We start from the raw sequence: 21,422 nt of genomic DNA on the forward strand, positions 1-21,422 counted from the left end.
TGTAATAAACCACCGCTGAGGAAAAAGCTTTCAGCCTGAATGTGTCTCATGTCTTTGATTCCAAAGTCAACATGTCAACACGTTCATTCACTCATGAGGAACACAGAGGAACGTGTTTGTGCCTAGGCTAACCATTCCTGCCTGCAGACTAGAGTCCGTCTGAGCGTCTCCCTGTCAGAGGGACTCAGAGGGCTGAACCACATGTTGAAGAGTTTCTTTCCCTCAGTGTGAAGCGCCTCCAGAGCTCAGAGAAAACAAACCACAACCACACATCCCTTTCACACGTTCACACTTTTATTGGTGATCAGGTGGGAGCCGAGCCGTCCCGCCTCAGTTGGCGGCGATGGTCTGATCCATCCAGGCGCGCAGCTCGGTGACGCGGGCGTACACACCGGGCATTGTGGGGGTGCAGGTTCCGCTGCCCCAGGACACGATGCCGACCAGAGTCCAGGCTCCAGCTTTCTCACAGACCAAAGGGCCGCCGGAGTCGCCCTGAAACAGCAGCAGATGAACAGTGAAAGAGGAGAGTGAGGAGCAGCAACTCAGCATCAGTACGGCTCCGTCTGTGTCTCATCTGCACCACCCACCATGCAGGAGGAGGCTCCAGAGGCTCCGGCGCAGATCATCAGGTCACTGATCTTGTTGCCCCAGTAACGACGACACTGCTCATTGGTCAGCAGAGGGAGGGCGGCCTGCTGCAGCAGGGCGGGGGTGTCAGGAGCTGCAGCACAAGCACACTGATGAGTGAAGAACATGGGCAGAGCCCCCCGGTGGAGCTGCAGGTCTACAGGCTGTATACTGAGCCCCTCCCTCCCCCACCCACCCCATCCAGTGAAACCAGACCGCTCAGAAGACAGACATGTTAGCTCTGAGCTTGTCTTCTTGGGACCTCTCAGGGACCCCACACCTCAGGTTGGGAACCATTAACATGAAGTGGGTCTATTTGCTATGTGGTGAGTCAGGCCCCCCTGCTCTCCTCTGATTGGCCCTCTGCTGCTGCTCTCCTCTGATTGGCCCTCTGATGCAGGTCTCACCATTGTGGTGGGTCAGGCCCCAGCCGCTGGTCACACACTTCAGGCCTCCGGGGAAGTTGTCTCCGGTTTCAGCCACACACACCGGGGACACACGCATGTTCATCTGGGCAGGGCTAGCCAGCTTGATGAGCAGGATGTCGTTGTTGATGGTGAAGCCATTGTAGCGGGGGTGCTTGAACACCTAAAAGGAAATGATACCGTTAGGAGTGGCGAGCATGCAGGAAGACATGGCAATGGGACTAGAGGCCGTTTGTCACCCACCTTGCCGACCTTCATGACCTGGATGTCCTCAGCGGGGGAGGAGCGGTCATGTTCTCCGAGGATCACGCGGTGGGAAGTCCTGCAGGGAAAAGGACGGGCACATGAGGCAGCCATTTTGTGTCCAAAACACCGTCAGATGAAGGTGATGAAGGTGACAGGGTGAAGGTGACAGGGTAAAGGTGATGAAGATGACAGGGTGAAGGTGATGAAGGTGATAGGGTAAAGGTGATGAAGGTGACAAGGTGAAGGTGATGAAGGTGATGAAGGTGACAGGGTGAAGGTGATGAAGGTGACAGGGTGAAGGTGATGAAGGTGACAGGGTGACGGTGATGAAGGTGATAGGGTGAAGGTGATGAAGGTGACAGGGTGACGGTGATGAAGGTGACAAGGTGAAGGTGATGAAGGTGATGAAGGTGACAGGGTGAAGGTGATGAAGGTGACAGGGTGAAGGTGACAGGGTAAAGGTGATGAAGATGACAGGGTGAAGGTGATGAAGGTGATAGGGTAAAGGTGATGAAGGTGACAAGGTGAAGGTGATGAAGGTGATGAAGGTGACAGGGTGAAGGTGATGAAGGTGACAGGGTGAAGGTGACAGGGTAAAGGTGATGAAGATGACAGGGTGAAGGTGATGAAGGTGACAGGGTGACGGTGATGAAGGTGACAAGGTGAAGGTGATGAAGGTGATGAAGGTGACAGGGTGAAGGTGATGAAGGTGACAGGGTGAAGGTGACAGGGTAAAGGTGATGAAGATGACAGGGTGAAGGTGATGAAGGTGATAGGGTAAAGGTGATGAAGGTGACAAGGTGAAGGTGATGAAGGTGATGAAGGTGACAGGGTGAAGGTGATGAAGGTGACAGGGTGAAGGTGATGAAGGTGACAGGGTGACGGTGATGAAGGTGATAGGGTGAAGGTGATGAAGGTGACAGGGTGACGGTGATGAAGGTGAAAGGGTGACAGTGATGAAGGTGATAGGGTGAAGGTGACCACCTGACGTTGCAGTGGGCGGCGGTCACCACCCAGTTCTCGTTGATGAGAGAGCCGCCACAGAAGTGGAAGCCGGTGTAATCCTGAAACGACAACAAGAGAAGCCATGAGAGAGAGAGAGAGAGAGAGAGAGAGAGAGAGAGAGAGAGAGAGAGAGAGAGAGAGAGTATACCTGAAGGGACACCTGCCAGGGCCAGGAGTGAGGCACCGCCTCCTCACCGTTGACGATACGAGAGTAACCGGTGATGACGGGGGGGATGGCGGGAGTGCCGCAACCTGGTGACAAGATGATGACATCATCAACATGGAAACATGAGAGTGAAAGATGATTCCTGACAACAAGCAGGCCTCATCGAAAGCTCCAGAAACACAGCCTGTAAGAGGCCTTTCAGTCCCGTCAGGAACTTCAGCTGTCAGACTTGAGCTTTATTACTACGAGGGGATGATGTCACTACTTCTCTGACTGAGCGGCCATCTTAGTTTGTGGCGTTGAAGGAGGACGGTGAGCAGTAAGGCTGTTGGCTGGACTCTGATGTGAGGACAATGAGGATGATCTGCTCTGATTGCGGTCCGACTCTTTTTACTCTCCACCGTCCAGCTGTGACCACGCAGACAGAATGAGCCAATCACAACCAGGCTGACTGCACGCAGCCTGCAGACGGCTGGGATGACGTCATCATATCACTGAGCCTTGAACTCTGACCCTTCGGCCCACACATCCATCTCTGTCAGCGCAAGATTTGAATATTGTTGAAAATATGTTTTCCTTGTAGATACAAAACGCCATCCGTCACGTTTCCATCAATATTTAGACTTTGCTCGGTGGACGTCGGCTCAGCTCTCCTAGTGGTACTCATGTTGAGTGTTTCTTACTGCACAGCTCAGAGAGGCTGCTGTGTTCTGTGTGAGCCCCCCCGTCCTCCTCTGTGCAGAGGATTGTGGGTCAGAACAGCCTTAAAAGCGTCTGCTGACCGCTGATGGTGTGTGGCTGCAGTCGGACTTCCTGCCAGTTTCAGATTGTGTTTGACACGTGACCTCAGACACTAACAGACCTCTCGTGAACTAAACAGTATGGAACCCTGCCTCTCTCTACCCAGCATGCTTCACTCCCTCAGCTGCTCCTGTGATGTCACAGAGTTTGTCTCACCGTAGGCAGCGCCGGCAAAGGCGAGGCAGGAGAGGATCCACAGGAAGGCCATGGCTCGATCATATGGGCTCTGTGTGAGCGAGCAGCTTTTATACAGCCAGAGAGCCTCCTGATTGGCCAGGACGGGCCGGGACACTTTATCAGGGACGGTGGGAGTTTGGACAGGTGGAGCTGACACAGAGTTTTCCACCTGAGGAGGCAGGAACACGAAGGCCAGAGACAAGGGAAGGACTCCAACACGTGAGCTGAACATGAGACTCAGCGGAGCCCCAAAACAGTTTTCCATATTTTCCTAATTCTAATAGTCTATTAGAGGATCTTCAGTCAGGTTTTAGAGTGAACCATAACACAGAGACACTGGTGAAGGTTACAGACCTCCTTCTGGCATCAGATAGAGGACTTCTCTCTGTCCTGGTCTTGTTAGACCTGAGTGCTGCTTTCGACACCATTGACCATCACATCCTGTTACAGAGACTGGAACAGTTCACTGGTATAAAAGGAACCACATTAAGCTGCTTTAAGTCCTATTGATCAGATCGAATTCAGTTTGTACACATTAACAATGAATCCTCTGTCCACACTAAGGTTAGACATGGAGTTCAACAAGGTTTGGTGCTTGGACCGATACTATTTACCTTATATATGCTTCCTCTGGGTAATATTATCAGGAAGATCTCCATTCATTTCCACTGTTATGCAGATGATACACAATTATACTGATCAATGAAGCCTGATGAATCCAATCAGTTGGTTAAACTCCAAATCTGCCTTAAGGACATAAAGTCCTGGATGAGCAGCAACTTTCTGCTGCTAAACTCAGACTAAACTGAAGTTATTCTGCTCGGCCCCAGACACCTCAGAGACACCTTTTCTACGAACATAACTGCTCTGGATGGCATCACTCTGGCCTCCAGCTCCACTGGGAGGAATCTGGGAGTCTTATTTGATCAGGATTTGTCCTTTAACTCCCACATTAAACGGATTTCTAGAACTGCCTTTTTCCATCTACTAATATTGTTAAAACCAGGTCCATCCTGTCTGGAGATGATGCAGAAACACTAGTCCACACATTAGTCACTTCCAGGTTGGATTATTTCTGTTCCTTATTATCAGGCTGCCCCAGTAAGTCCTTAAAGACTCTCCAGCTGGTCCAGAACACTGCTGCTCCTGTTCTGACCAGAACTAAGAGAAGAGACCATCTTTCTCCTGTACTGGCTTCTCTTCACTGGCTTCCAGTAAAATCTAGAATAGAGTTTAAAATCCTTCTCCTCACCTCCAAAGCTCTTAATGTTCAGGCTCTGTCATCTCTTAAAGAGCTCATAGTACCGTACTACCCCACTAGAGCACTGTGCTCCCAGACTGCAGGTCTACTGGTGGTTCCTAAAGTCCTCTAAAGTAGTGATGGAGCCAGAGCTTTCAGCTATCAGGCTCCTCTCCTGTGGAACCTCCTTCCAGTCTGGGTTCGGGGGGCAGACACCCTCTCTACATTTAAGAGTGGACTAAAAACCTTCCTTAGTGATGAAGCCTATAGTTCAGGACTGGATCAGGCCTTGGACCAGCCCCTAGTTATGCTGCTATAGGCTCAGACTGCCGGGGGACTCCCATGATGCACTGGGCTCCTGTCTCCTCCTCTTCCTCTTCATCCTGATGCTTCATGTCTCTTTAATGTCTGTTACTAACTTGGTATCTTCCCCGGAGTCTTTCTGTGCTTTTCTCATGTGGATCCTGGTCCTGGTTCTCCAGCTGTGGTTCTCTCTTTCCTGTGGATCCTGGTCCTGGTTCTCCTGCTGTGGTTCTCTGGTTCCTGTGGATCCTGGTCCTGGTTCTCCTGCTGTGGATCGTCAGCCACCGACACTTTTTACTGATATCAGTCCTGTTATTGCTATTCACATGTTAACTGTTGTCATGTTTTTACCTGCTACCATATTGATCAGTATCAGTCACATTGATCAGTATCAGTCACATTGATCAGTACTGTAGTTACTGTTAGTATTTTGGTTGCTGTTTGTTTTTTCTCTCTCTTTCTGTCTCTCTGTCCAACCCCCACCCAACATGGAGCCATACAGAAAGCCCCCCCCCCGTTCTGAGCCTGGTTCTGTTCCAGGTTTCTTCCCGTTAAAGGAGAGTTTTTCCCGTTAAAGGGGAGTTCCTCCCGTCAAAGGGGAGTTCTCCCCATTAAAGGGGAGTTCTCCCATTAAAGGGGAAGTTTTCCCATTAAAGGGGAGTTCTTCCTCCACTGTGTCCTAATCTAATCTCTGAGCTGCTCTGTGGGGATTCTTGAATCCTTAATGTTGAATTCTTGAATCTTTGGGTCTCTGAATTAAAGAGTTTGGTCTGACCTACTCTTTATGTATAATCATCTTGAGATAACGCTGTCATGAATTGAAATGAAATGAAGATTTATTGATTGATTGATTGTCTTTTATTATTAATGGAATTATCATTATTAATAGTTTTTTTTAAAATTTGAAATTATTGGTGGTATTTTCCTCAATTTGGTTTTGGTGTTATTTGGTGTCATTCAACGTGAAGAATTTAATGTTGAAAACAGCAGACAAATAAAGTTTACTTTCAATATAATATACAGTGGTGGCCTCCAAAACATGTCTCAGAACATCATAATGTTGAAATACCCAGATGGTTGCTCTGAGCAAAACAAATATTAGATGAAGTGAGTCCTACTGTTTTTTATCCACTTTTAACTTTGATATTTGGTATGTCCACCTTTTGCAGCAATTACAGCAGCTAATCTCTCTGGCATAGTGTCAATATATTCCCTGAGAACAACACTAATCTTATCCCATGCCTTCTGCAACTCAAGCCAAAGGCTTTCCTTTGAATGTACAATAGATCTGTCCAGTTTATTTTCCAACTCGCCCCAAATTTGCTCATTTTCAATGTTCACACAGATTCCTTCTGTCGCAGGGAGTTCCAGCAATAGTTAGAAGAATGTTTAGGGTCATGGTCCTCTTGGAAAATAATTCCAGGCCCAATAAGATGACTCCCAAATGGTACTCCGTGCCTCACCAGAATGTCGTGGTATACTTTCTTATCCATGATTTTCACAAAGTCACCTGTTCCTGAGGCTGAAATGGCACCCCACACCATAATACTACCCCCTCTGTGTTTAACTGTTGGCAAGAGACACTCATTTTTATATCTCTCACCCTCCCTCCGTCGAACATACACTCTTCACGTGTTGCCAAACTGTTCAAACTTGGACTCATCAGTCCACAACACTTTATACCAATTTTCCTTTGTCCATTTCTTGTGTTCTTTTGCAAATTTCTGGTGTTTCACTCTATTTTTCTCTTTCAGTAAAGGTTTCGTTGCTGCTATCCTTCTTCACCCAGTTTCTGATGCACAGTTCTTGAAGACAATGTTGCACCATTAGTCATTGTGGTGTTGATCTCGTCACGCAGTTCTCATGAGGCCTTTCTTTGATCCTTAAGACTGAGAATTTTTAGATGCTTCACTTGTCTGTCTGAAAGTTTCTTTTTTCTACCTCTCCCCTTTCGGTTCTGATGTGAATTGGTGGCATCATGGCGGTCTAAAGTGTACTTTACAGTTCTTGGACTGCATCTCAAGTCCTTGGCTATGCGGCAGTAACTTCAGCCAGCATCTAAAAGGGCCTTTATTTGAACCCGTTGCTCACTCGTTAGCTCCATCTTCACCTTAGCCATGTTCAAAGAAGAGCAACATGTGCTTCAGGACTACTTCTAGAGGCTTTGAATTTATACCAATTGGTGGTGTGGCCTCAGTGACAAAACCCTGATGTTACCAATCACTTAATGAGCAGGATGGGCCTTGTGCATTCTAAAGAATCACACAGCCGTGTCCTAAGACTCTGGCATCACCATCAATTTAACCACGATTACACCTGACAAGTAACTTGGCTTCTTCTGTGAAGGAACATGATTGTGTGACATTGAAAGCAAAATAGGCCTAGCTTGTTTTTAGTAAGGAAAATGACCTAAATCTCATTATGATGGCTCTATTCTATGGTTTATACAGCATAATGATGACTTTGTAGATATTTCATTCTTTTTATGGGTATTTTGATGGTCAATTCAACAAAAACATCTGAAACTTCTCAAATATGCCAAGTGTTCTAATAATTTTGGCCACCACTGTATAATGTAATAAAGTCTGAGGAGATAACTGAGGTTACAGATGCGTTGAGGCTGTTTGTGTTCATGTTTGATAAAACGTGCTCTCTGTGTAATAAATCACCGCTGAGGAAAAAGCTTTCAGCCTGAATGTGTCTCATGTCTTTGATTCCAAAGTCAACATGTCAACACGCTCATTCGCTCATGAGGAACCCAGAGGAACGTGTTTGTGCCTAGGCTAACCATTCCTGCCTGCAGACTAGAGTCCGTCTGAGCGTCTCCCTGTCAGAGGGACTCAGAGGGCTGAACCACATATTGAAGAGTTTCTTTCCCTCAGTGTGAAGCGCCTCCAGAGCTCAGAGAAAACAAACCACAACCACACATCCCTTTCACACGTTCACACTTTTATTGGTGATCAGGTGGGAGCCGAGCCGTCCCGCCTCAGTTGGCGGCGATGGTCTGATCCATCCAGGCGCGCAGCTCGGTGACGCGGGCGTACACACCGGGCATTGTGGGGGTGCAGGTTCCGCTGCCCCAGGACACGATGCCGACCAGAGTCCAGGCTCCAGCTTTCTCACAGACCAAAGGGCCGCCGGAGTCACCCTGAAACAGCAGCAGATGAACAGTGAAAGAGGAGAGTGAGGAGCAGCAACTCAGCATCAGTACGGCTCCGTCTGTGTCTCATCTGCACCACCCACCATGCAGGAGGAGGCTCCAGAGGCTCCGGCGCAGATCATCAGGTCACTGATCTTGTTGCCCCAGTAACGACGACACTGCTCATTGGTCAGCAGAGGGAGGGCGGCCTGCTGCAGCAGGGCGGGGGTGTCAGGAGCTGCAGCACAAGCACACTGATGAGTGAAGAACATGGGCAGAGCCCCCCGGTGGAGCTGCAGGTCTACAGGCTGTATACTGAGCCCCTCCCTCCCCCACCCACCCCATCCAGTGAAACCAGACCGCTCAGAAGACAGACATGTTAGCTCTGAGCTTGTCTTCTTGGGACCTCTCAGGGACCCCACACCTCAGGTTGGGAACCATTAACATGAAGTGGGTCTATTTGCTATGTGGTGAGTCAGGCCCCCCTGCTCTCCTCTGATTGGCCCTCTGCTGCTGCTCTCCTCTGATTGGCCCTCTGATGCAGATCTCACCATTGTGGTGGGTCAGGCCCCAGCCGCTGGTCACACACTTCAGGCCTCCGGGGAAGTTGTCTCCGGTTTCAGCCACACACACCGGGGACACACGCATGTTCATCTGGGCAGGGCTAGCCAGCTTGATGAGCAGGATGTCGTTGTTGATGGTGAAGCCATTGTAGCGGGGGTGCTTGAACACCTAAAAGGAAATGATACCGTTAGGAGTGGCGAGCATGCAGGAAGACATGGCAATGGGACTAGAGGCCGTTTGTCACCCACCTTGCCGACCTTCATGACCTGGATGTCCTCAGCGGGGGAGGAGCGGTCATGTTCTCCGAGGATCACGCGGTGGGAAGTCCTGCAGGGAAAAGGACGGGCACATGAGGCAGCCATTTTGTGTCCAAAACACCGTCAGATGAAGGTGATGAAGGTGACAGGGTGAAGGTGACAGGGTAAAGGTGATGAAGATGACAGGGTGAAGGTGATGAAGGTGATAGGGTAAAGGTGATGAAGGTGACAAGGTGAAGGTGATGAAGGTGATGAAGGTGACAGGGTGAAGGTGATGAAGGTGACAGGGTGAAGGTGATGAAGGTGACAGGGTGACGGTGATGAAGGTGATAGGGTGAAGGTGATGAAGGTGACAGGGTGACGGTGATGAAGGTGACAAGGTGAAGGTGATGAAGGTGATGAAGGTGACAGGGTGAAGGTGATGAAGGTGACAGGGTGAAGGTGACAGGGTAAAGGTGATGAAGATGACAGGGTGAAGGTGATGAAGGTGATAGGGTAAAGGTGATGAAGGTGACAAGGTGAAGGTGATGAAGGTGATGAAGGTGACAGGGTGAAGGTGATGAAGGTGACAGGGTGACGGTGATGAAGGTGATAGGGTGAAGGTGATGAAGGTGACAGGGTGACGGTGATGAAGGTGAAAGGGTGACAGTGATGAAGGTGATAGGGTGAAGGTGACCACCTGACGTTGCAGTGGGCGGCGGTCACCACCCAGTTCTCGTTGATGAGAGAGCCGCCACAGAAGTGGAAGCCGGTGTAATCCTGAAACGACAACAAGAGAAGCCATGAGAGAGAGAGAGAGAGAGAGAGAGAGAGAGAGAGAGAGAGAGAGTATACCTGAAGGGACACCTGCCAGGGCCAGGAGTGAGGCACCGCCTCCTCACCGTTGACGATACGAGAGTAACCGGTGATGACGGGGGGGATGGCGGGAGTGCCGCAACCTGGTGACAAGATGATGACATCATCAACATGGAAACATGAGAGTGAAAGATGATTCCTGACAACAAGCAGGCCTCATCGAAAGCTCCAGAAACACAGCCTGTAAGAGGCCTTTCAGTCCCGTCAGGAACTTCAGCTGTCAGACTTGAGCTTTATTACTACGAGGGGATGATGTCACTACTTCTCTGACTGAGCGGCCATCTTAGTTTGTGGCGTTGAAGGAGGACGGTGAGCAGTAAGGCTGTTGGCTGGACTCTGATGTGAGGACAATGAGGATGATCTGCTCTGATTGCGGTCCGACTCTTTTTACTCTCCACCGTCCAGCTGTGACCACGCAGACAGAATGAGCCAATCACAACCAGGCTGACTGCACGCAGCCTGCAGACGGCTGGGATGACGTCATCATATCACTGAGCCTTGAACTCTGACCCTTCGGCCCACACATCCATCTCTGTCAGCGCAAGATTTGAATATTGTTGAAAATATGTTTTCCTTGTAGATACAAAACGCCATCCGTCACGTTTCCATCAATATTTAGACTTTGCTCGGTGGACGTCGGCTCAGCTCTCCTAGTGGTACTCATGTTGAGTGTTTCTTACTGCACAGCTCAGAGAGGCTGCTGTGTTCTGTGTGAGCCCCCCCGTCCTCCTCTGTGCAGAGGATTGTGGGTCAGAACAGCCTTAAAAGCGTCTGCTGACCGCTGATGGTGTGTGGCTGCAGTCGGACTTCCTGCCAGTTTCAGATTGTGTTTGACACGTGACCTCAGACACTAACAGACCTCTCGTGAACTAAACAGTATGGAACCCTGCCTCTCTCTACCCAGCATGCTTCACTCCCTCAGCTGCTCCTGTGATGTCACAGAGTTTGTCTCACCGTAGGCAGCGCCGGCAAAGGCGAGGCAGGAGAGGATCCACAGGAAGGCCATGGCTCGATCATATGGGCTCTGTGTGAGCGAGCAGCTTTTATACAGCCAGAGAGCCTCCTGATTGGCCAGGACGGGCCGGGACACTTTATCAGGGACGGTGGGAGTTTGGACAGGTGGAGCTGACACAGAGTTTTCCACCTGAGGAGGCAGGAACACGAAGGCCAGAGACAAGGGAAGGACTCCAACACGTGAGCTGAACATGAGACTCAGCGGAGCCCCAAAACAGTTTTCCATATTTTCTTAATTCTAATAGTCTATTAGAGGATTTTCAGTCAGGTTTTAGAGTGAACCATAACACAGAGACACTGGTGAAGGTTACAGACCTCCTTCTGGCATCAGATAGAGGACTTCTCTCTGTACTGGTCTTGTTAGACCTGAGTGCTGCTTTTGACACCATTGACCATCACATCCTGTTACAGAGACTGGAACAGTTCATTGGCATAAAAGGAACCACATTAAGCTGCTTTAAGTCCTATTGATCAGATCGAATTCAGTTTGTTCACGTTAACAATGAATCCTCTGTCCACACTAAGGTTAGACATGGAGTTCAACAAGGTTCAGTGCTTGGACCGATACTATTTACCTTATATATGCTTCCTCTGGGTATTATCAGGAAGATCTCCATTCATTTCCACTGTTATGCAGATGATACTCAATTATACTGATCAATAAAGCCTGATGAATCCAATCAGTTGGCTAAACTCTGCCTAAAATCTGCCTTAAGGACATAAAGTCCTGGATGAGCAGCAACTTTCTGCTGCTAAACTCAGACTAAACTGAAGTTATTCTGCTCCAGACACCTCAGAGACACCTTTTCTACCAACATAACTGCTCTGGATGGCATCACTCTGGCCTCCAGCTCCACTGGGAGGAATCTGGGAGTCTTATTTGGGGCGGCTGTGGCTCAGTGGTAGAGTGGGTAATCCCTCAATCAGAAGGTCGGGGGTTCGATCCCCAGTTCCCATGGGTCAACATGTCGAAGTGTCCTTGGGCAAGACACTGAACCCCAACTTGCTCCTGAAGCAGCTTCAGTGTGTGAATGAGTGTGAAAGAATAGTATCCTCCAAATTAGATCCCTCCTGTGTGAATGAGTATGTCATGTAAAGCGCTTTGAGTAGTTGAAATAACTAGAAAGGTGCTATACAAATTCAGACCATTTACCATTTCAGGATTTGTCCTTTAACTCTTTCTAGAACTGCCTTTTTCCATAGATGATGCAGAAAAATTGGTCCATGCATTTGTCACTTCTAGGTTGGACTATTGTAACTCATTATTATCAGGCCCAATAAGTCCTTAAAGACTCTCCAGCTGGTCCAGAACGCTGCTGCTCCTGTTCTGACCAGAACTAAGAGAAGAGACCATCTTTCTCCTGTACTGGCTTCTCTTCACTGGCTTCCAGTCAAATCTAGAATAGAGTTTAAAATCCTTCTCCTCACCTCCAAAGCTCTTAATGTTCAGGCTCCATCATATCTTAAAGAGCTCATAGTGCCGTACTACCCTACTAGAGCACTGTGCTCCCAGACTGCAGGTCTACTGGTGGTTCCTAAAGTCCTCTAAAGTAGTGATGGAGCCAGAGCTTTCAGCTATCAGGCTCCTCTCCTGTGGAACCTCCTTCCAGTCTGGGTTCGGGGGGCAGACACCCTCTCTACATTTAAGAGTGGACTAAAAACCTTCCTTAGTGATGAAGCCTATAGTTCAGGGCTGGATCAGGTCTTGGACCAGCCCCTAGTTATGCTGCTATAGGCTCAGACTGCCGGGGGACTCCCATGATGCACTGGGCTCCTCTCTCCTCCTCTTCCTCTCCATCCTGATGCTTCATGTCTCTTTTATGTCTGTTACTAACTTGGTATCTTCCCCGAAGCCTTTCTGTGCTTTTCTCCTCTCTCAGGTTCCTGTGGATCCTGGTCCTGGTTCTCTGGTTCCTGTGGATCCTGGTCCTGGCCCTGCTGTGGTTCTCTGGTTCCTGTGGATCCTGGTCCTGGTTCTCCTGCTGTGGTTCTCAGGTTCCTGTGGATCCTGGTCCTGGTTCTGCTGCTGTGGTTCTCTGGTTCCTGTGGATCCTGGTCCTGGTTCTCCTGCTGTGGTTCTCAGGTTCCTGTGGATCCTGGTCCTGGTTCTCCTGCTGTGGTTCTCTGGTTCCTGTGGATCCTGGTCCTGGTTCTGCTGTGGTTCTCTGGTTCCTGTGGATCCTGGTCCTGGTTCTCCTGCTGTGGTTCTCAGGTTCCTGTGGATCCTGGTCCTGGTCCTGCTGCTGTGGTTCTCTGGTTCCTGTGGATCCTGGTCCTGGTTCTCCTGCTGTGGATCGTCAGCCACCGACACTCTTTACTGATATCAGTCCTGTTATTATTATTCACATATTAACTGTTGTCATTGTTACCATATTACTCACTATCAGTCACATTCCTATTGTCAGTACTATAGTCGCTGTTAGTATTTTAGTTGCTGTTGTGTGTCTCTCTCTCTCTTTCCAACCTCCACCCAACATGGACCCTGACAGATCTCCCGTTAAAGGGGAGTCCTCCCGTTAAAGGGGAGTTCTTCCGTTAAAGGGGAGTTCCTCCCGTTAAAGGGGAGTTCTTCCTCCACTGGGTCCTAATCTAATCTCTGAGCTGCTCTGTGGGGATTCTTGAATCCTTCCTGTTGAATTCCTGAATCTTTTGTCTCTGAATGAAAGAGTTTGTTCTGAGCTGCTCTTTATGGAAACAGTCTGAGAGAAACACTGCTGTGACCTGGAGCTGGAGAGAGAAACACTGATTGATTGATTGATTGATTGATTGATTGATTGACTGATTGTATGTGTTTTGCAGAGGTTACTGCTCATAGAGAATCCAGAGTCGTACGTCATCCAGAACACAGACTGCAGGTCAGCAGCTGTCATCCTAAAGAATGCCTCCCATGATGCACTGGGCTCCTCCCTCCTCTTTCTCTCTCAGTTCAGTTCTGATCAGATCTGATCAGATCGGGGGGGTTCTTTAATAAAGTCATGAAATGATGAAAACAAGAAGGAAGAACCCAGACTGTGTGTGTGTGTGTGTGTGTGTGTGTGTGTGTGTGTGTGTGTGTGTGTGTGTGTGAGTGTTAGTGTGTGTGTGTGTGTGTGTTAGTGTGTATCAGTGTGTGTGTCAGGTGTCTGTGGGACAGGTGTTGGACAGGTGTCTCTGGGACAGGTGTTGGACAGGTGTTGGACAGGTGTCTGTGGGACAGGTGTTGGACAGGTGTTGGACAGGTGTCTGTGGGACAGGTGTTGGACAGGTGTCTGTGGGACAGGTGTTGGACAGGTGTCTGTGGGACAGGTGTTGGACAGGTGTCTGTGGGACAGGTGTTGGACAGGTGTCTGTGGGACAGGTGTTGGACAGGTGTTGGACAGGTGTCTGTGGGACAGGTGTTGGACAGGTGTTGGACAGGTGTCTGTGGGACAGGTGTTGGACAGGTGTTGGACAGGTGTCTGTGGGACAGGTGTTGGACAGGTGTCTGTGGGACAGGTGTTGGACAGGTGTTGGACAGGTGTCTGTGGGACAGGTGTTGGACAGGTGTTGGACAGGTGTCTGTGGGACAGGTGTTGGACAGGTGTCTCTGGGACAGGTGTTGGACAGGTGTTGGACAGGTGTCTGTGGGACAAGTGTTGGACAGGTGTCTCTGGGACAGGTGTTGGACAGGTGTCTGTGGGACAGGTGTTGGACAGGTGTCTCTGGGACAGGTGTTGGACAGGTGTTGGACAGGTGTCTGTGGGACAGGTGTTGGACAGGTGTCTCTGGGACAGGTGTTGGACAGGTGTCTGTGGGACAGGTGTTGGACAGGTGTCTCTGGGACAGGTGTTGGACACTCTGCAGCACCCCCCTGTGGTTTCAGGGTTCAGACCGTGAACCAGGTGTGTGTCATCATTCACTAAGATCATTTATTGATCAAAAACACAGCAAATAATGAGAGTGAGCTGGGAGCGCCCCCTGCTGACAGAAACACACTCAGCCAGTGATGTTCAGTGTTTTTATTATCATTCATGGGAGGGGGGGGGTCAGGGAGTCTGGGTTGCCCTGGCGATGGTGGTGTAGGCTCTGCGCGTTTAGTTGGCGGTGAGGATCTGGTCAACCCAACCACGGAGCTCGGTGACGCGGGCGTAGACGGCGGGAGTGGAGGTGGAGCAGCGGCTGCTTCCCCAGGACACGATTCCCACCAGAGTCCAGGCACCGTCCTTCTCACAGACCAGAGGACCTCCAGAGTCCCCCTGCACAGACAACAGGTGAGACAGGTGAGACAGGAGGGACAAGCCGGACAGGTGAGACAAGTCAGACAGGTGGGACAGGAGGGACAAGTCAGACAGGTGGGACAGGAAGAACAAGTCAGACAGGTGGGACAGGTGAGACAAGTCAGACAGGTGAGACAGGTGGGATGGGAATGTGGGCGGGACCTCACCATGCAGGAAGTGGCCCCGGCCCCTCCGGCACAGATCATGACCCCGGAGATGTTGCTGCCCCAGTGGTTCTTACACTGCTCGTTGGACAGCAGGGGGAGGGCGGCCTGCTGCAGATTGTTGGGAGTACTGGGAGCTGTGGGAGACACCACACGACCGCTGATACACCCTTTCACAGTAAAAGTCTCATAACCTCACTTCCTCTGCCCTTTCACAGTAAAAGTCTCCTGACACTTTAATTCATAAACTGACTCCAGCAGCTGATCGTTGCAGTGCATTATGGTTCATCGTGTAGGTCTCACCGTTGTAGCGGGTCAGACCCCAGCCTGAGGTGACGCAGGTCATGCCAGCGGCAAAGACGTCGGTGGACTCGGCGAGGCAGACGGGGGACACGTTGGTGCCCAGGCTGGCGGGGGTGGCCAGCTTGATGAGGGAGATGTCGTTGTTGATGGTTCTGGGGTTCCAGTCGGGGTGGGTGAACACCTGGGGGGAGCAGGTGACAAGGGGGGTCAGTGGGGAGAGACAGGTGCTTTCTGAAAGCTGACCGGCTGGCGGGGAGGTCTCACCTTGGCGGGCTTCAGCACCTGGACGTCTTCGTTGGAGCCGTAGCCCTTGTTGTGCTCTCCAGCGATCACGCGGTGGTAGGTCCTGACAGGACATAGGAAGCAGGGCTTTAAAGGGCCAGTCCACATAAACAAAAACACGTTTTAAAGCTGCCGTGACGAGGAAATGGTTCAGATCTCACATCACTGGAGATCACAGGGGCTTTTAAACAGGAAGCTACATCTGAAGACAGAGCTGCTGAACTGACCTGACGTTACAGTGAGCCGCCGTCACCACCCAGTTCTCATTGATCAGAGAACCACCACAGAAGTGGAAGCCATTGGATTGCTGAGAGAAAGTCAAACAGAACACAGTCAGTGACAAGGAGGAGGAGGAGGAGGAGGAGGAGGAGGAGGAGAGACAGACATAGACTGAGTTTGTTGAGCTGGCTCACCTGGAGGGACACCTGCCAGGGCCAAGAGTGAGGCACCGCCTCCTCACCGTTGACGATGCGAGCGTAGCCGCTGACCTGGGGGGGGATGGCGGGGGTGCCGCAGCCTGAGAGGGCGACAGGTAACTTTAAAATTCTATTCTGCTGTTTTAACCTTCACCTTGTCTTTGTGATGATGTCACTATGGCACTCTGTGACCACAGACTGTGGAGAAGAAGCGAGCGCCATCCTGGTTTTGGAGCCACGAGTGACAGCCCCCCTCTGACTGGCCAAGTTTGGACATGACCCTCCCTAAATGGGACCATAATTTACTAAATGAACTTGCGTGTGTCTTGGTGTGTCTCACCGTAGGCGGCGCTGATGAAGGCGAGGCAGGACACGATCCAGAGGAAGGCCATGGTGACAATGATGATGATGAGGGCCAAGCTGCTCTTTTATCCCCGGACCTGGCCGAGCCTCAGCCAATCAGAGCAGCCGGTGTCTTGTCCAGCTGCTTATCACACCTGAGGCGACAGCGGCATTCTCATGAGTTACACACCCCCACATCCTGCTTTCTGATTGGCTGAAGGTCAGTTGGACGATTGCAGCACAGATGGCCGTCAGCACACGTCGTCTTTTTCCCAACGGGTTAGGGTTAGGCTTTATTTTAAACAGAGTAGGAGATCTAAAAGGACTGACCCCCTAAACCTTAAACCCCATAAACCCTAAACTCCATAAACCCTAAACCCCCTAAACCTTAAACCCCCCAAACCCCATAAATCCCCTAAACCTTAAACCCCATACACCCTTAACCCCATAAACCTTAGACCCCATAAACCCTAAACCCCCTAAGCCTAAACCCCCTAAACCTTAAACCCCCAAAACCTCAAACCCCATAAACCTTAAACCCCATAAACCCTTAACCCCATAAACCTTAGACCCCATAAACCCTAAACCCCATAACCCTAAACCCCCTAAACCTTAAACCCCCAAAACCTCAAACCCCCTAAACCTTAAACCCCATAAACCCTTATACCCATAAACCTTAAACCCCATAAACCCTTATACCCATAAACCTTAAACCCCATAAACCCTTAACCCCATAAACCTTAAACCCCATAAACCTTAAACCCCCTAAACCTCAAACACCCTAAACCTTAAACCACCTAAACCTTAAACCCCATAAACCATAAACCCGCTAAACCTTAAACCCCATAAACCGTTGACCCCATAAACCTTAAACCACCTAAACCTTAAACCCCATAAACCCTAAATCCCCTAAACCTTAACCCCATAAACCCTAACCCATCAGGTGTGTGCTCATACACACACCTGTAATACTGTTTTGTCTCAGTTGTCCTGTTTTCTGTGTGATTCTTTTTTTTCATGTCATTTTCTCCTAAAAATGTTTAATCATAAAATCTGAAGAATAAAACTATTACTAACTAAGACGTGTGAGTCGCTTCACTGAGATGTACACGGATCATGAATCATGTTTCTGATCACAGTCAATGATCTTTTATAGATTCAGCAAACAGCTTTCAGGAGGGTTTGTCCTCTGTGTGTGTTTCTGTGTGTGTGTGTGTGTGTGTGTGTGTGTGTGTGTGTGTGTGTGTGCGTGAGAGAGAGAGAGAGAGAGAGAGAAAGTGTGAGTGTGTTTCTCTGTGTGTGTCCTGTTGACACACTGATAACACTGTGTCCACTCAGCAGGCTGTTGTGACTCCCTGAGGTTGTTTTGAGTGAACTGATCCTTTTTGGGGGCTGATAGTCAGATCTGGTCTGATCCAGAGTGAAATGATCTGAGGATCTCTGTCCTCTGTCCTCTGAGTTTGTATCCAGCTCCTTGCTAAACGTCCTCTCTGGTCTTTCGGGCTCATTTTTTCCTCAGTAATTTCCTTTCTTGTCTTTCAGGAAGTGAGATGAATGTGAGAGGAGGAGCTGATATTTCTCTGACAGCTCATTACTGGAATAAACTGTCTTTGTCTTGGTGACAGAAAATCTGATTTTAGGACTCAATGATTTCGACAAACAGAAGCAGAGTCGACATCAAACTTCAGAGCAGAACAGCACCACCTGCACTGAAACAGCAGGCGGCGCCCTCTGCTGGACACCCCGTGATTGTCCTCATGTGACGGTGTTCACCAAGCTGCAGTGAGGCGACAGTCTGCAGCTGTTTGGAGACACACTACTGTAAAGTGATGGATTTCAGAAAAACAGTCTGCTTCGGTTAACGTTTGTTTGATGTCACCGTCCAGCAGCTTCAGTGCAGACAGACAGACAGACAGACAGACAGAAAACTAGGAGTGAAAGGCAGAGACCCCCCTGAACCCCCCCAGCCTCAGCTGTCCATCTGAGGAAGAGGAGCTGAAGGCTCTGATGAAGACAAGGAGGAGGGACTTCCTGTCCCCAATAATCTTCCTCCTCCTCCTCCTCCTCCACACACACACACACACACACACACACACACACTAACACACTCAGAGCCATAAACATGTTATTGTATCTCTGATCTCATAAATCATCAGACAGGAAATGAACTCTGTTGTCTGTAAACACGCCGACTGATCATGCCTGTCCTCTGCAACGCGTCTGCTCATAGATCTGCTTCGACCTGAACATCCCACAGTTACTACAGTTACTGTAAGTACTGCAGTAACCGTGGTTACTGGCCTCGACCTTGTTCTGGCTGATGGTGTAGAAGCTGAACGGTTAACAGTTTTCCCCCAAAACTCTGTTCTGTCGGACCATCACCTGATAACTGCTGGTTTCTTCTTACTGGACTATGAACCATATGACAGAAAGGTCCTCACTAGATGCCTGTCTGAAAGTGCTGCTGCCAAACTTAAGGAGGTGATTCCTTCAGTACTTCAGCCAGTGCCATGTCTCCATACAATAGAAGACCCCCATGTGAATCTTAGCCCCTCCCCAATTGATTATAAGATAAGATAAGATGGACTTTATTGATCCCCCATCGGGGGAAATTTGCATTGCAGTTACAGCAGCAACAAAGACAGGGGCAAGATAGCAATAGTAGAAAAAGAAAAAAAACTGATCAAATACATTAACAACATCAATGACAATAATTATTATTTACACAGAAAATATTGTAATAATGATAAATATTTACACTATGTACACCTTTCACTCTTAGAATCTGGTCGATACTGGATGTGATCAATCAGTCTTTACTAACAGGCTACTTACCTCAGTCCTTCAAAGTGGCAGTAATTAAACCGCTCCTGAAAAAGTCCACTCTTGATTCAGGTGTACTAGCCAACCGTACTGTACTACCCCACTAGAGCACTGTGCTCCCAGACTGCAGGTCTACTGGTGGTTCCTAAAGTCCTCTAAAGTAGTGATGGAGCCAGAGCTTTCAGCTATCGGGCTCCTCTCCTGTGGAACCTCCTTCCAGTCTGGGTTCGGGGGGCAGACACCCTCTCTACATTTCAGAGTGGACTAAAAACCTTCCTTAGTGATGAAGCCTACAGTTCAGGACTGGATCAGGCCTTGGACCAGCCCCTAGTTATGCTGCTATAGGCTCAGACTGCCGGGGGACTCCCATGATGCACTGGGCTCCTCTCTCCTCCTCTTCCTCTCCATCCTGATGCTTCATGTCTCTTTAATGTCTGTTACTAACTTGGTATCTTCCCCGGAGCCTTTCTGTGCTTTTCTCATCCCTCAGGTTCCTGTGGATCCTGGTCCTGGTTCTCCTGCTGTGGTTCTCTGGTTCCTGTGGATCCTGGTCCTGGTTCTCCAGCTGTGGTTCTCTCTTTCCTGTGGATCCTGGTCCTGGTTCTCCTGCTGTGGTTCTCTTGTTCCTGTGGATCCTGGTCCTGGTTCTGCTGCTGTGGTTCTCTGGTCCCTGTGGATCCTGGTCCTGGTTCTCCTGCTGTGGATCGTCAGCCACTGACACTTTTTACTGATATTATGGGTGTTCTGAGCGGGACAAGAACAGACTCAACAGACTGATAAAGAGAGCCAGCTCAGTCTGTGGCCGCCCCCTGGAGTCCATAGAGGTGGTGGGGGAGAGGAGGATTTTGGCCAAACTGTCCGCCATCATGGGCAACACCTCACACCCTCTGCATCAGACTGTGGGGGCCTTAAGCAGCTCTTTCAGTGAAGGACTCGTACACCCCAGGTGTAAGTAGGAGCGCCTCCACAGGTCCTGCAGTCAGACTGTTCAATGCTGCACTTTAACCTGCTGCACCAACTACAGTCACCATCACAACAGTCTGACTGATGTTTTACTGATGTCACTGACACACTTTATTTCTCAACCAATCCATGGATGGCTCTTTATAATTAGTGTATTACTGTGCATATAATGTTTCTGTATATATTATGCGTATTTAATTTCTCTTTCATGTGCCAACGAGCTGGCTGATGTTCTCACCTCCATATTCAACCTTTCCCTCAGCCAGAACACCGTTCCCACCTGCGTCAAAACCACAACCATTGTCCGCCTTCCCAAGAAGAGCCCACCCACCTGTCTGAATGATTACAGGCCCGTAGCACTCACTCCAATCATCATGAAGTGTTTTGAGAGAGTGGTGATGGCCCACATTCAGAGCAGCATGCCGGACCCCCTGGACCCCCTGCAGGATGCCTACCGGCCCAGCAGGTCCACCTCAGACACCATCGCTGCTGCCGTCCATTATTCCCTCTCCCACCTGGACAACAAAGACTCCTACATCAGGATGCTCCTTGTTGACTACAGCTCTGCTTTCAACACGGTCATCCCCCACAAGCTGTCAACACTGGGTCTGCACCCCACCCTCTGTGACTGGCTCTTGGACTTTCTGACTGGCAGGCCCCAGTCAGTCAAGACTGGTAACAGGACTTCAGCCAGCATCACCACAAACATTGGCACTACACAGGGATGTGTCCTCAGCCCCATCCTCTACACCCTGTTCACCTACGACTGTGTTGCCTCCCACAAGGACAACATCATCCTGAAGTTCGCGGACGACACCGCTGTGGTAGGACGCATCACTGGTGGGGGCGAAGCGGCCGACAGGAGGGAGGTGGCACGGTGTGAGGACAACAACCTCACCCTCAACACAGACAAGACGAAGGAGATGATAGTGGACATGAGGAGGGAGAGGAGACCTCATCGGCCACTGTTCATCCAGGAGCTTGAAGTGGAAAGGGTGAGCAGCTACAAGTACCTAGGCGTCCACATCAGTGAGGACCTCACCTGGACACTCAACACCACACAGCTGGTTAAGAA

At 49.7% G+C, this 21,422-nt stretch overlaps 3 protein-coding genes across 3 annotated transcripts; all 3 read right to left on the minus strand.

Moving 5' to 3' along the window:
- Positions 1-276: 276 nt before the first annotated feature.
- Positions 277-3,488, minus strand: LOC139210496 (chymotrypsin A-like). Its single transcript, XM_070840534.1, has 7 exons — positions 3,427-3,488; positions 2,452-2,555; positions 2,283-2,362; positions 1,296-1,374; positions 1,035-1,215; positions 588-721; positions 277-492 (listed from the first exon to the last, which is right to left on the minus strand). Exons 1-7 carry the CDS (start codon positions 3,476-3,478, stop codon positions 331-333), a joined length of 792 nt encoding a protein of 263 aa, XP_070696635.1. The 5' UTR covers positions 3,479-3,488; the 3' UTR covers positions 277-330.
- A 4,434-nt stretch (positions 3,489-7,922) lies between these two features.
- LOC139204150 (chymotrypsin A-like) lies at positions 7,923-10,821 on the minus strand. The gene is made up of 7 exons (XM_070834160.1): positions 10,760-10,821; positions 9,785-9,888; positions 9,630-9,709; positions 8,942-9,020; positions 8,681-8,861; positions 8,234-8,367; positions 7,923-8,138 (listed from the first exon to the last, which is right to left on the minus strand). Exons 1-7 carry the CDS (start codon positions 10,809-10,811, stop codon positions 7,977-7,979), a joined length of 792 nt encoding a protein of 263 aa, XP_070690261.1. The 5' UTR covers positions 10,812-10,821; the 3' UTR covers positions 7,923-7,976.
- Positions 10,822-14,862: 4,041 nt separating this feature from the next.
- LOC139204053 (chymotrypsin B-like) lies at positions 14,863-16,643 on the minus strand. Its single transcript, XM_070834044.1, has 7 exons — positions 16,560-16,643; positions 16,217-16,320; positions 16,031-16,110; positions 15,786-15,867; positions 15,522-15,702; positions 15,222-15,355; positions 14,863-15,033 (listed from the first exon to the last, which is right to left on the minus strand). The coding sequence occupies exons 1-7, from the start codon at positions 16,609-16,611 to the stop codon at positions 14,872-14,874; spliced, it is 795 nt and encodes a 264-aa protein (XP_070690145.1). The 5' UTR covers positions 16,612-16,643; the 3' UTR covers positions 14,863-14,871.
- Positions 16,644-21,422: the final 4,779 nt, after the last annotated feature.

Source organism: Pempheris klunzingeri, chromosome 1 (genome assembly GCF_042242105.1).
Source record: "Pempheris klunzingeri isolate RE-2024b chromosome 1, fPemKlu1.hap1, whole genome shotgun sequence".
NCBI classification, from domain to species: domain Eukaryota; kingdom Metazoa; phylum Chordata; class Actinopteri; order Acropomatiformes; family Pempheridae; genus Pempheris; species Pempheris klunzingeri.

Coding starts and splice junctions, on each gene's coding strand:
- LOC139210496 (XM_070840534.1), bottom strand. CDS start 3,478: ATGGCCTTCCTGTGGATCCTCTCCTGCCTCGCCTTTGCCGGCGCTGCC. Junction 2,556..3,426: donor CTTTGCCGGCGCTGCCTACG/GTGAGACAAACT, acceptor TCTTGTCACCAG/GTTGCGGCACTCCCGCCATC. Junction 722..1,034: donor GGGCCTGACCCACCACAATG/GTGAGACCTGCA, acceptor CTTGTGCTGCAG/CTCCTGACACCCCCGCCCTG.
- LOC139204150 (XM_070834160.1), bottom strand. CDS start 10,811: ATGGCCTTCCTGTGGATCCTCTCCTGCCTCGCCTTTGCCGGCGCTGCC. Junction 9,021..9,629: donor GCCGCCCACTGCAACGTCAG/GTGGTCACCTTC, acceptor TTTTCCCTGCAG/GACTTCCCACCGCGTGATCC. Junction 8,139..8,233: donor CTGGAGCCTCCTCCTGCATG/GTGGGTGGTGCA, acceptor CTGCTGTTTCAG/GGTGACTCCGGCGGCCCTTT.
- LOC139204053 (XM_070834044.1), bottom strand. CDS start 16,611: ATGGCCTTCCTCTGGATCGTGTCCTGCCTCGCCTTCATCAGCGCCGCC. Junction 15,868..16,030: donor GCGGCTCACTGTAACGTCAG/GTCAGTTCAGCA, acceptor ATGTCCTGTCAG/GACCTACCACCGCGTGATCG. Junction 15,034..15,221: donor CCGGGGCCACTTCCTGCATG/GTGAGGTCCCGC, acceptor TTGTCTGTGCAG/GGGGACTCTGGAGGTCCTCT.